We start from the raw sequence: 13,787 nt of genomic DNA, 5'->3' as shown, positions 1-13,787 counted from the left end.
CTTCCAAGAAGAAAATTTTAGACTATAGATATATATATTTGTGCTTTGAACGACTTTGCGAATTAAACTTCAAATCTTGCCAATTAGAAAAAACCACGTCAATTTCTGGATGAAGTTTTTACTTGTGCTCCTCTCAACAATGAGAAATAAGGGTGTTCATAATCGAACCGAAACCGAAGCTTAATGGTTTATTGGTATCGGGTTAACGGTTTAACAGACGGGGAACAGATTGAAAGTTTTTTATTAACGACTTATCGGTTTGGGGGTAGATTATTCAATTTTTTTAACGGATAATCCGTTAACCCGTTAAGAATACATACATACTATGCATCAAAAGTTCTAACGACTTATATATTCCAGTACTCTATCTCTAAGTTCTAACGCCTAATTACTAAATAATCAGAACCATTACGTACTATGCATCAAAAGATCCCAAGCTTGGCTTAACTTAGCTTATTCTCCCACCCTACAACAAGATTATTTAAGCTGCTGTCTATGGTTCACCTTGGCTTTTATTTTTTTAAACTAATGCATGTTGTCTATGTTTAATAGAAGAACAGCAGTGTTGTGCCACAACTTTTTTCACTCTACAACACATGACTCACTACATCATTCTTATGTAGGCATTAACAGACATGTATGTTTAGACTCAATGTGTAATTTTCTATTATGAATTTGTATGATATCGGTCAGTAAACAATTAATGCACGCAATATAGATTGAATTAGGCCGATAAACCGCCCGATAAGAGCTAAACCGATACCAATCCGCCCGATATCTTATCGGGTGACTAACGGATTAATACATTTAAAAGTCGATAACCGTTAAACCAAACCGTTAAGAGTAATTAACCGTCCAATCCGTCCGATAAGCAGCCTAATGAGAAACATAAGGGGGTTAAGGCAAATAATTACCGGATATATGTAATTTTTACAAAAAGCCTTGGGGTATAAATGTAATTTAAGGTGTTCACCCAATTTTCTCGTACTACTTATTATGGCACGAGCCTGAAGTATAACTGCCACATTACATCGCTTTCCCTTTCTCCCCCCCTTTTGGCGATTTAGGGTTTTCTCGTCTCCTGGGAAATGGTAAGAGCTCTCTCTCATCCTACCTGCGATTCATCTTCCTGCGTGTATCAGTATGTGTTTTTGTGTGTTTTAGAGAGAAATTGCCTTAATCCATTCTTCTCTGATTATTATTGCCAATTCAACTAATTGAACATATTTTGATTCTTTGCAGGCTGATTCTCCTCGCAAAAGGTTCGGCTTTTTTTCTGTTACCAATTCCCCATTTGTCTTTTGATTTTTATGTTGAAGCATCTTGCTCTTAGAAATTGGTACTTGCATTTATTTGTTGTACGCTAGGGTTTTTGATATGATGTTTTGTGTTTACTTGTCTGTGACTCTAGTGAGAGGTAGATCTATTTGGTTATGTGATATATAGGAGGAATATATGTAGTTGAGACCATTTGAATATGCTTTTGGATGATTATGGTTTCAATTTTGACTAAGAAAATAGACATTCAGATTAGTGCCAATTGACATTATTTTTTACTTTATATTTCTCACTTAACTGTTTTTTTAAACATTATTCTTATGCTTACCAACTTGAATGACAAAGTTCTATAGAATAGTTGTGAGATCAACAATGTTATGTCGGAGTGAATGTTGGGCCTCTGAAGCTCTAACATATACACAAGATGAGTATTGTAGAAATGTGAGTGTTAAGATGAATGTGCAGTCATACAAGATTAAACATAATCACGTATAGTAGAAGGTGCAAATAGGACACATAGAGGTTAAACTAAGAGAATGGTTGACCTAAAGTTGCACCGGTTTGTAGGTGTGAAACCATATGAGTGAAGTTTTAAAAGATAGACCTAAAATCACACAAAGGAACTTGTGTCGGAAGACCTGCAATTTCTTGGAGTATAAAGCAAGCAATATTAATGTTTTAATGCATAAGATGGCTCCATTGAAGGTTCCTTTATGTTTTATATGAGAGTCTTACATGCAAAAAAGACTGACTCCATTATTTGAATTATCCTTTTAATATGTTGTTTTAACTTTTTTTCCATTTATCTGCTTATGGAATAGGTATTCACGCTCTCCTTCTCCTTGGGAAGAAAACTCAAGGTCTAGATCCCCACCTGGATCATATTCGAGGCCAAGGGGAAGATCCAGGTCCAGATCAAGGTCAAGAATTCGTGGAAGGTCTGTTGGAACTTTAGCTCTACTCTGCCTTAGTATTTCTTATTGTAGAGATACGTGCATATAACCTGGAACTTATGCTCTAGTGTGTGTTGATGGCTTGTTTTGAAGCTGCTTATCTTATCCTCTATGACTTATTCAGGGAAGAAATTTCTAATCCTGGAAACACACTTTACGTGACTGGTTTATCTACAAGGGTGACGGAAAGGGACCTGGAGGAACATTTCTCAAAGGAGGGAAAGGTTGGTTATTATTAGTATGTGTATCACCAAGTTATTTTCTTATTCCTTATCCAGTTCCCTCTCCTCCAGCTCTTCCTGGCACACGGAAAAATTTTTGCCCTCCAAAACCATGAGTATTGTGTTATCCGTGAGTAGAGTCTCGTCAATATGTACACCAACAGATTGATCTTCGGTGGCTTTTTGATCAGAATAGCTTACCATTTGTACCATTATCAATTTCTTCAATTGCTTTAGAATTCTCTACATTGTTTTGACTAGGTGAAATCAATTTTTCTTGTCGTGGAACCACGCTCTCGGATTTCTCGTGGTTTTGCTTTTATAACGATGGATTCTCTTGAAGATGCTAATCGCTGCATTAAACACCTGAATCAGTCAGTTCTTGAAGGCCGTTACATAACAGTGGAAAAGGTTAGTTACTTGTACACTGAGTGGTGAACTATGTGCTTCCTATTTGATTGCATATCTGTTTTCTTAACTTGGAGGTTTCTCTGGTTATATTCAGAAGACATTGCGTCAGCTTTGTTGGCAGCAATCAAAGATGACCAGTTCTTCCCTTGCAACATTATATTCACTCAGCTTGATCAATGGCCTGCTAAAACAGCTTTTCACATGCATCTGATCAACTAAACTTAGCAACTATATTGCCCAACAACTATACAACCTCAGCAAATACTTTCAACTCTCAACTATTCATCGGTCATTATCAACAATCTAAACAGGCTTTTATGCTATCGCATACTTGGCATTACCTCGGCAAATACTTTCAACTCTCTACTAATCAACGGTCATTATCAACAATCTAATCAAGCTTTTATGGTATCGCATACCTGACATTGGTTTCAATCTTCCATCTTTTCTTCCTGTGGTAAAACATGTTTAAATAACTAACCTGCTCTATTACACAACTAAGATAGTATTGTCATGTGCTTGTGCCACCTCTTTACAAAGTACAAGTATGGAAGGGAAAGTAAATGAATCTGATTTCGTTGCCCAGATGAGAAAATGTTGTGTTCATTCTTTATTACAACAAGGACTACATTGTTTGGTCTAGATATATCCTATTTCTTCTGGATGTAAATGTGCATTTTGTTCAGATTTCCCATACTGAAGCATTATATATTTTTCAGTCTCGACGGAAACGTGCAAGGACTCCTACACCTGGTCACTATCTCGGGCTTAAGAACGCAAGGGGTGAAGGTGAGTGTTCCTATTTTTGTACAAGTTTGTATTGCATATTCAGAGTAATTGCGGAAGTTCTTAACTACTGGTTGCTTTGTTCCAAGGTCGTGGTGACCGTGGTAGATATAGAGACCGTGAGGACTATGGGTACCGAAGATCTCCAAGGCATTCACCTTATAGAAGCAGACGAGATTATTCTCCTAGGCGCTCACCTTATGGGGGAAGGTCAAGAAGGGAGCGTTCTAGGTCGTATTCTCCTTATGAAAGGAGCTATGCTCGTGGTCCAAGATAGGAGCTTCTTATGTCCTATGAATTCCTAGATGCAATGGAAAACTGCTAGAGTGGGAAGAAGTATTATGCTATTAATGAATGAATGTTTGGTGTGTTTGTTCATTGTGCTTATGTAGAGCTAACTTTTAACTTTTACCTTTGTTTGCAAACTGAACAATATGAAATCACAAACCGTGGAAAATTTAGTTGTAGTGCTGATACTGAAATTATGGTCCGATGAAATTTTCCATTCTTGTCCTCTTATATATTAGTTTGCTTTTTTTTCAAGATGAAATTATCATTTTGCTCGAATAAATGATTTGTAGGCCGAGTTATGATATGCTTGCAATGACCAAGAGGGCATTCTTGTAGTTTTGCATGAACGGAACGTAGTATGGTCCTGGAATAAGTATACCACAACTTTTTTGGACTCGGAGATGATTTTGGCTAGTTCTTTTGTGGCGTTTGCTTTGTTTCTCTTCCTGATTCCTTGATTTGTTCAAAGATTCGTGAACATCTTTTCCTTTTCTCAGGGGTATTTCTTGATCTCTAAACGGTCGATTTAGCATTTGTATTTTTAGGTAGAAGATATATGACTCCCAATGGAAGTGAAATATGGAGGGGTTCAAATTCGGATACTATCATATTATCAAAGAAAATAGTAAGCAGATATGTGAGTCACCAGTGTCGGAGTAATCTTCTTCTATGTTGGACATATCATTAAACAAGCAATATCCCAGGGCAAGTGCACGAATAGTCATTTTTAGCACCGCTATTTAAAGAATAGCTTGAGTTTACAATCTTCAAATTTCAAGTTTGAACTACAAGAGCCTAACTTCAGACTTTAGACCTTGAGTTCCTTCTTTCTAACTGGACGTTCAACATTTCTCTGTGAACTAAATAAAATGAAAGAGAAAGGAGCTCTTAGATCTAAAATGTATCTGCTAGGACTAGGAGTATTAGACTTATATGAATGGTTTTTCTACAAAGATGAGAATTTTCATATAATCTTCCAAGAGGTCTGGACCATCAAATCAAGATTCAATAGAGGGTGAACTGATTATTGAGCATACCAAACGAGATACTCTAACTAGGTATATACACACCTTCATAGAATTGACCATTCCAAGAAGTCCACGGACCCAGGGCCAAGATCGGGGGGAAGTCTTAACTGCTTAGGTTTAAGTTCTCTACATAAAGGGCCCCGTCTTTTTATCATAATATAGTGTTTATTATTTTACTGAGTACTTGTTATTTTTCACTACCTAGATTATGGTTACCGAGTGGCTGTATTTTTCACTAGTATTTCTCTGCGAGGTAAGTGTGAATATATACCCAATTTTAAAACCACCATGAAGTCATACTAGCATTGCATAAAAATTTATAAATTTACCCACTTTAAAACACAATTTAGACGCACACAACTAAAGATCCAAAAATTCGCATCTGAAGTGCGGGCTTACTTTGAAGTGTGGTGTGGCCTTGGCAAGGACAAACTTTATAGTACATTTTTACCTGAAGTTTAGTCTGGATTGCACAAGGCCAACTTCGAATATTTTTTATTGAAGTTGTGACATTGACAAGGCTAAACTTCAAACAATTTTAACTAAAAGCGTGGCCTTGGCAAGGCCAAACTCTGGACGTCTGAAGTAAGCTTATTAAAGCCTAACTTCAAACGCATATATCTGAAGTTTATCTATACATTACCTTTTTCTACGTTGAAGCTGTCTTATCCTTGAATTTGACCCTTCATCTTGACATATGCTTAACATGCATATTAGTAGCAAACATCGAATTACATCACGAAGTATAATATGGTCTTATATCAGCTTTTTCCAGAGCAAATAGCAGACACCACCTTTACCTATTTTTGAGATTGGATATTCTTTGTTAATTCTATTACCACACATATGAAATTCAACATAAGTCAAATCCGTGAACAGATTAGCTTTCTAATGTCTTTACCCTTATAAAGTTTTAGTGAAAATTTCATGATATACCCATTTATAAGACCTACTTTCTAGAATTACCCCAAAATTAGAAATTATACCAGATGTCCAAAAAATTTACGCTCTATATGTATAACGTACCAACCCCTTTGCAAGGTTGGAAACGCTAAGACTGAAAAATAGGAGTATTCCTAAGATTACACATATTAAAAAAGGAAAACTTACTACTATCACTTCTATCCCTATAAATCTTCTTTTCAATAGGTGGGTTCTCCATTTTTTCAGTAATTAAGTTCTCCATTCCAAGAGCAGATTCCAAAGTTTGAGATGAAATTTCATTTAAAAAGTTACTAAAATATATTCATATTCTAATATATTTGTCCGTATTACAATCGAACTATATATATATGTTCCAATCGAATTAATGTGTGTATGAACTTGCCAATCTCACAAACATGTATAATTATACACACATTTCATTTCTTGCTTGGGTCAACACTTTTGTGGCTAATAATAGAATGAAAGCTTTATTTTTAAGCAATCATTTCAGTAAAAGTTGAGAGTTATGACTTTATAATGCTCATAAAAGACACTACAAGAGAAATATAATAAATGATAAGAATTAACAATGAAAGACTCATGAATTGCCAAATGCAAGATATTTTAACTCGTCTATTAATAACACCGTAAGTAACCTACTTACTTTAAGTAAGGTATTGATATCAGGATTAAAACATAATAATTGCAGAGAAATTCAAATTAAATTGGGTAGTGAAGAGAGAGAGGGAGAGATTGAAAAAAGAAAGAGAGCGTGGAATAGTGAATAATTAAAATAAATTTATAAAGTAAATATAGATGATAAAATAAAATTTTAAAGCAGGTAAACAATATAAAATAAATAATAATCATGCAATACCCTTTCTTCAGAATCTGAGCGACTTACAGATACAGATACAAAATACAAAATCCAGCTTCGTCTTCATCTAATCATCTAATTTCCACCCTCTGTTTCTGCAAAACCATGTCACCAACAGCTATCTTAAACCCTCGAATTCCAAACTTCTCTCCCCCATTTGCTTTATCCTCCTCACTACACAAGCTCTCTCAACTTCATTTCCTCAACTTACCCCTAACTTTTCCCCAAAAGACTTTTCAGTCCCAAATTCTTCCCCATTCTCTCCATTTCCAGTCCCATCAACCCCAATTCCCCGTCGAAGAAGAAGAAGAAGAACACGTAATCGGCGACTGCTTAGTCTTCGAAGAAGGAATTTTCGAAGACCCTTGTATTATCCAAAAACCTGAAAATAAACCACAAACACAAAACAACAAGAAAAAAACAGAAATTCAATCCGAGAATTTAATTCCGGAAGAATGGGTCGAAGTTCAGAGGGAAATTAATATTACGAAAAAGGAAAGGCGTAAACTTGCGCAGCAATTGGAATTCGGGCAACGCGTGGAGAAAAAGAGACTAGGTTTGAGGCCAATTGGTGAAAACGGTAATGTGAGTGGGAACAGCATTGAGGAGTTTTTAAAAGCGAGGGAAGAAAAGTTGAAGCAATTGAAACCGCTAATACTTGAAAAACCAGATTTTTCGGAGGTTAATAAAAGGGATAAGAATAATGCTGAATTGAGTGAAAGTGAAGAGGAGAGCTCCGTTTTGAGGGTTTCGAGTGAAAGGGTAATGCCAAGGAATCCAAGGTCAGCCGTTTATGGTGGTGGATTGGAAGATATCACAGAGTTTTTCAATAGTGGGATTTATGAAGCCAATGTCGCTAAAACTTCTGAAGGTATGGTTTTCAAGTATTAGAGCCAAAGCTTCTATTTTTTTCTGTTTCAATTTGGACATGTGTTTGGGAAATAATGTTTACATTTCTGAAAAAAATGTACTACGAGTTTCAGTTTTGATATTTATTATCAATATATTTACGTGGTCAAAGAAAAGAGTGCGTGGTTATTCAAATAGTAATAGTGTTATACTGTTATATAACATGAGATAAGTGAGTATTAAACTGGGGCAAGTCCCTGTTTAACCGAAGAGTGGACTGAGTTAAGGGAAAAAACAGTTAGTCTTTCCAAATAATAGTATTATGTAAAATGGGACAGAGAATTATTAAATTTGGGCTATTCCGAGTTGAACTGATAGAGGGGTGAGTTAAGATATTTTACCTGTCAGCTCATTAAAGCAATTAACCTTGTGAACGAAATGTATATTGCATGGAGTACTTATTTAGTTATTTTTCTAGACCTTGATGAAAATAACTTGCCCACTAAATTGTATATAATCTTATACTATATTAAGATTGTTTAATAAACAGTTCGAGCGTTACAGAGTAGCCTAGCAACGCATCTGATAACTAATCTAAGTTAATTGAGTTTTAATTTTCTAAATGATGAGTTTATCATTGGGTCAAACACTTGTTAATTGAGTTGAGTTGATTCATTCCAACTTGGCATTGTTGACTTGGACTTTTGAATTATATAGGAAATGCAAAAAGAAAAGTATATGCTGAATATTCGTGAAGGCACCACTTACTATTGATTAAAATGTTGTGACTTGTGTTATAGCATACAGAATATAAAATTAAACCACATTTCCATTCTTCTACTGAGTAATTAGTTATTACTCATACTACATATATAACTGTTTGCCAGTGATGATATAAGCATCGATTAACACATTTGTTGAGAGTTTGAAACTGTTAAATCTCGAAACACTAGTAGCCATTAGCCTGCCAATACGTTGAAGTATAGTTGGTGTTTCTAAGCACTAAAATACGTATGGACAAATTGATGCAGAAGTACTAATGTAAATGTCTGTGGCTTGCTTAGAAGTTATTATCTCATACTTGTAGCATTTTTCCTAATGCCATTACTTTGTTGCATTTAGCGACTGAGAAATTTTGGACGAGATGTAAATCTTCTTATTGGCCCCTGTTATATCTTAATCTTCTGACTTCTCGTCGTTGTCAGCCTGAAGAAGTTTTGAGAAACTCTTATTTTGAAGAAACTCCTGTATCCACATTCTCTTGTTTTTGTTTCCAAATCTTAGGCACAAATTCTTTTCAGGCTTATATTGCTTAAAGTTAATTCTTATTTACTGGTATCCACATTTACAGGAATTTACAATTTATCGTGCTAATTGCTTTTGATTAATGCATATATTGAAGCATGATCTTTTTTCTTTTCTCCTGTCCTTAAATTGGACATATTAAGTAGCGGTGCACACCTTTTATCTCAAACCTTTCCCGAAAGCTGATATGACCTTTCGCCATATGATTCAGATATTATCTGTTCCTCTTGTTCCTATTCCTTTTCTCCTTAAATTAAAGTATGGTATATTATTTGTTCCCTCTTTTGGGCATCATACTTTTTTATACTAATATGTGTAGGTCCTCGTAAGTTGTTCAGTAAAGAAGAAAAGGTCCTGTTAAACAAGCGGTTTCCTGATTTGGCGCCTGCTACCTCTGTAAGTTTCTGCCTTCTACGTCATCTTGTATGTTTTCTCCTATACTTGGCTATTGTCACTTATCGTTTGTGTTGAAGCTGATATAACGCTGCTCTGTTTCTACATTTTCTTTTCCTGTACAAGCTTGTTTCAATCTTTATTGCAGTTTGTGCAAGTAAACCTCTTAGCATAGAAGGTTTAGATAGATTGCTGAATTCCATCGAAACCTTGCAGGCGAAATGGCAGCCCTTACATACTCTAGCGGCCTCCGGGGAATTTTACCTTCTCACATCTTTGTTGAAGCACGTCGTTGATATTAATGTTCCAGACAAGGTACCTAATGTTGTGCAAAGTTCCAGTAGAATGATCCTTTCTGCTCCACCATATTTGCTGTTTTTATTAGTATATTTTTTAAGTTCTTATACGAATAACCTAGGATGAAAGTAGAGTCTTCTTTTTCCTAGCTCCTGCTGAGTTGTGATTTATTCTTTTTTACAGGATGGATTGACAGCTATCCACAAAGCAATTCTTGGCAAGAAGCAGGCTATTTTCAACTTTCTTTTAAGAGAATCTGCAAATCCACTTATACGTGACAAAGTGAGCAAAAGCTTCTACAATGCTTGATTACGTCTTGTTGGTTCCTTTTCATCAACATCCATGCAGCCATATTCTTTTCTCTTTCTTCTCTCCTCTCGTCCAAACTCTGTCTCATATTGTGCCATGTATCAGTATTAGCTTTATCGTCAGCCATAAGAATTACTTATGTGATTTCCATCCTTTATAAACTTTGGGATAGTCAGTGTTGCCATTTGCTATTAGTCTAATATGATCTTGACTTATAACATGATGGAGCCACATTGATGCACTATTAGTCTAATATGATCTTCTTGACTTATTACAGGATGGAGCTACCTTGATGCACTATGCTGTTCGAACGGCGTCGACTCAGATGATAAAAATCCTTCTCTTGTATAATGTTGATATAAACCTCCAAGATCATGTATGGCCAACTACTTGATTGTCATCTTGAAATATATTTTGGGTGTTTTCCTATGTGCTCGTGTCTAGGTTTATATGAACATGGAAGGACTTCTTCTTTCAGGATGGGTGGACACCTTTACATCTGGCTGTTCAATCACGGAGAACTGATATAGTGAGGCTTTTGTTAATTAAGGGAGCTGACAAGACTCTAAAGAACAGGGTAAAATCTACTTCATAATAATTTTGAACTCTTGTTTTATTGCTTTTACTTCTTATGATCTCATAGCTTGGACTTTATATGTATTCATTTGATGTCTATCTAGAATGTACATGTCCTATGTGGAATTATTTAGAATGTTGGCTAATCGAGATGATACTATTTTCTAGTATGGTTTCAGATCTAGTTTCTTGTTTTCTTTTTAAGATCTCATGGCTTTTGCTTTCATTTGAGAGCGATTGAAAAATACATGGTTTTGTTGCAGGATGGTCTAATGCCACTTGACATTTGCCTCCATTATGGGCGAGACATAAGGACCTATGAGCTTATCAAGTTATTGAAACAACTTCCCAAGGTTCATTAGTTGGTCTTACCTAAATATGCAGCTGCTAAATGTGAAATTGGCAGAACGCCAGCGGGTTGCAAGCGTCAGCTTTGCTGTTGCCTCTCGCTTGTGTTGCACCTGAGAGTTATTGATACAACCCTTGGCCCTTCGATTGTCCCTAAAAGCGGATTCATGTTTATGCTTACACTGTTAGAGAAGGAAACTTCTCTTTTAAATTAGTCACATTGTACTAACAGAATGTGCGCTATAGCAAGTGTAAATAGAACTGTATATTGTTACTTAGACCATTGGGTTACAGAATATTTCTTTGGTTTAGAACTTGATGTGACAAAAGAAGTTTGTGAGATCAACAAGAATAACCTAGGTTTTTCTATTGAGCACATGAAGATTTTCCTTTTAAGTTGATTTTTCTTAGGGGCTGGATAATCCGTCCAAATTTGATTAGTTGAATGAGTGATATAATTACACACATGTTTTACTCCTTAAAAATCCAGATTTTCCTGTTGAAGATTGGGACTAAGAGAGGCTAACTGGTGTAATGCAACATGTTAATTCTTACTTGCCGTTTTAAGGCACAAGTAAAAGTACTAAATAAAGTTGCTCAATGTTCTAGCTTGGAATAAAAATAAAGAAAGAAAATTTAGACTTTGTTGTATTCTTGTCCTTCTCACTGATCGTCTGCATGCCTTGATAACACCGTCCTTTGTTTTTTCTTGTCGTGCAGATACTAAAAAAAATTGTTTCATTCACAAAACCAAAATTTTCTTTTCTCAAATCCTTTGAGAGATTTATATCTTAACTTTCTTTGTATGTGGCTGTATTAAAGAACCACCTGTCACACAGTCCGCGAGATGCCTCTCTAAAGCAAGGGGTAGAGAAGAAAGCTATTGACACTTTTACACCTAGCATTGTCCCTTATTCAGCATAACAATGTCGCATACAATATTGGGGTTATTTTTAATGAAGTACTTTACCGACACGGATTCAAGATTTAAGGTCTATGTGATACAATCTTTAAGGTTTTAGTATTGAACTCGTTACAACTTAAAATTTGTGAATTCAAATATATTATTTGTTAGTATAATTTTAGTAAATTTTTACACATAAAATTATATTTAGTGTCAGAAACATTGGATTCATATAAACTTGATACTGTATGAGTGAAAACTTCATTTTATGTATTTGACCTAGTCAACCGTAATAAAGCCTTTGATGGTCGTGACGTGTCGTGACGAATCCAAAAGGTCGAGATCGAAGTTGAAGGACGAAGTGACACCGAGGTCGAGCAGACTCAATAGCCGGCGAAGACGAGGACGAGCTCCCATTCTGGGTACAAAGTGGTGACCAGTCTAGGTTTTAGATTCCCGATAGAATATTCTAAGGATATTTCCTTTCGTTGTACTTTGTAAGGTTTCGTGACCCATGTGCCCATATAAATAGGAAAAAATGTAGTAAGAAAGAGGGGGGGGGGGACCTTTTGTAAAGAATTTCTTCAACATTCTCTGTACAAGATTCTCACTTTATTGAATAGGAATAAAGCTTGATTTTACACTTTTCTTCTTTTATCTCTCTCTCCCGATCGAAGAAGGATCAGAATATACAATTGCTTATCATTATCCATCATTAACAGAAAGACATATGAGGAAATCATCCTTGGGTTATCTTTGTCTCATCTACTATTTGAAAGTCATTTATTGCTCTGCTTTATATTTTTAAGTCTTTATTGCTCTATTATTATTATCTCAAGTTGTCTTCTTTAACGTTATACATTAAATACTCACTGTAAAATACTAGTTCTGTCTTTGGATATTAATATTGGTTATGATTAACCCTATTCTTTAACAAATCTAATTGTATAAAATCAAAATCTATTTTTTGGGACATACAGTTTGGCGTCGTTTGTGCGGATTTCATAGTCAAACTATTAGTTTTCATTCAGATCTATAACATTCATAACTTGCTAACCTAGTACACCGTAAGGCTATTCCTTTCTCTTTGCATACAAAGACTCCATGGCAGGTGACCGGGGAAAAAATCGACCGACGAAAAGGAGCTGGAGCGGCATACAACATCCCGCTCAATCTAATGAGTGCCATCGATGAAGGGTACGAAACTCAGGACAAAGAAACGACCCTTACGCCAACCCCCAGGCTAAGGAAGTCGCCGGCACCCTTTTGTAGCATGACCAAACCCAACGGAAAAGAAGCTTCCACGTCCGCGGAAGAAGGAGCACCACTCGCCATAAAAAAACTCCTAGAGACCTGGCTAAAAAAACAAGCAGGTCCCGTGCACGACCGTGAAAACTCCAAAAAACCATGCAGCCCAACATAGGAGTGGGAAAGACGACCAACTAAACCCTCCAACTTCAGGTAATACCCATACGATTGCTGACACTGCAGGTGATGACGCCCTCATCGCAGTATTGAAAATAATTGAGGAGATGGAGAACGAGAAGAGCATCAAGAATGGGTAAACAAGATACCAGCTGCCTCCAAATTAGTGCAAAAAAGAGGCACCGGCAAGTCTATAGAGCATCAGTATAGGGAAGAAGCAACTCTTCATGCCATAACAAAAACCTTTAAGATACCCCCGTACCTCAGAATCTATGATGGGACGACTGATCCCGAGGACCATGTGACCCATTACGTCACTGCAGTAAAAGGAAACGACCTCACCAAAGAACATGTGTCCTCCATCTTGTTGAAAAGGTTCGGTGAAACTCGCACAAGGGGAGCATTGACGTGGTATTAGCAGGTGCCAGCCTACTCCAAAGAAACATTAGAGGAGATGGGAGAGGAGTTTGTAACAGCATACTCCAGGGCCAAGAAGGCCGAAACAAGGGTAAACGACATATTTGCCATCAGACATTCCCCAAGGGAAGGGCTGAGGGACTTCCTAGCTCGGTGTAACAGGGTAAGGATGACCTACCAAATGTCTCTAAAGGA

At 36.3% G+C, this 13,787-nt stretch overlaps 2 protein-coding genes across 3 annotated transcripts; both read left to right on the top strand.

Annotated features, from left to right (window-relative positions):
• The first annotated feature begins 990 nt into the window (after positions 1-990).
• On the top strand, positions 991-4,140 carry LOC107802385 (putative RNA-binding protein C25G10.01). 2 transcript variants are annotated; one of them, XR_012701184.1, is made up of 8 exons: positions 991-1,091; positions 1,243-1,262; positions 2,100-2,216; positions 2,356-2,455; positions 2,714-2,863; positions 2,958-3,271; positions 3,583-3,652; positions 3,739-4,021. XR_012701184.1 is itself a non-coding variant. In XM_075234259.1 (7 exons), exons 1-7 carry the CDS (start codon positions 1,089-1,091, stop codon positions 3,924-3,926), a joined length of 648 nt encoding a protein of 215 aa, XP_075090360.1. In that variant the 5' UTR covers positions 991-1,088; the 3' UTR covers positions 3,927-4,140. The 2 variants fall into 2 exon arrangements, 1 of the variants encoding a protein (XP_075090360.1); XM_075234259.1 differs by lacking the exon at positions 2,958-3,271 and having other exon boundaries at positions 3,739-4,140.
• A 2,624-nt stretch (positions 4,141-6,764) lies between these two features.
• On the top strand, positions 6,765-11,222 carry LOC107802390 (ankyrin repeat domain-containing protein, chloroplastic). Its single transcript, XM_016625873.2, has 7 exons — positions 6,765-7,640; positions 9,243-9,319; positions 9,533-9,631; positions 9,797-9,895; positions 10,200-10,298; positions 10,401-10,499; positions 10,762-11,222. The coding sequence occupies exons 1-7, from the start codon at positions 6,875-6,877 to the stop codon at positions 10,858-10,860; spliced, it is 1,338 nt and encodes a 445-aa protein (XP_016481359.2). The 5' UTR covers positions 6,765-6,874; the 3' UTR covers positions 10,861-11,222.
• Positions 11,223-13,787: the final 2,565 nt, after the last annotated feature.

Source organism: Nicotiana tabacum, chromosome 17 (genome assembly GCF_000715075.1).
Source record: "Nicotiana tabacum cultivar K326 chromosome 17, ASM71507v2, whole genome shotgun sequence".
NCBI lineage: Eukaryota > Viridiplantae > Streptophyta > Magnoliopsida > Solanales > Solanaceae > Nicotiana > Nicotiana tabacum.
The sequence above is the reverse complement of the archived record's forward strand: the minus strand, read 5'-3'. Positions and strand labels throughout refer to the sequence as shown.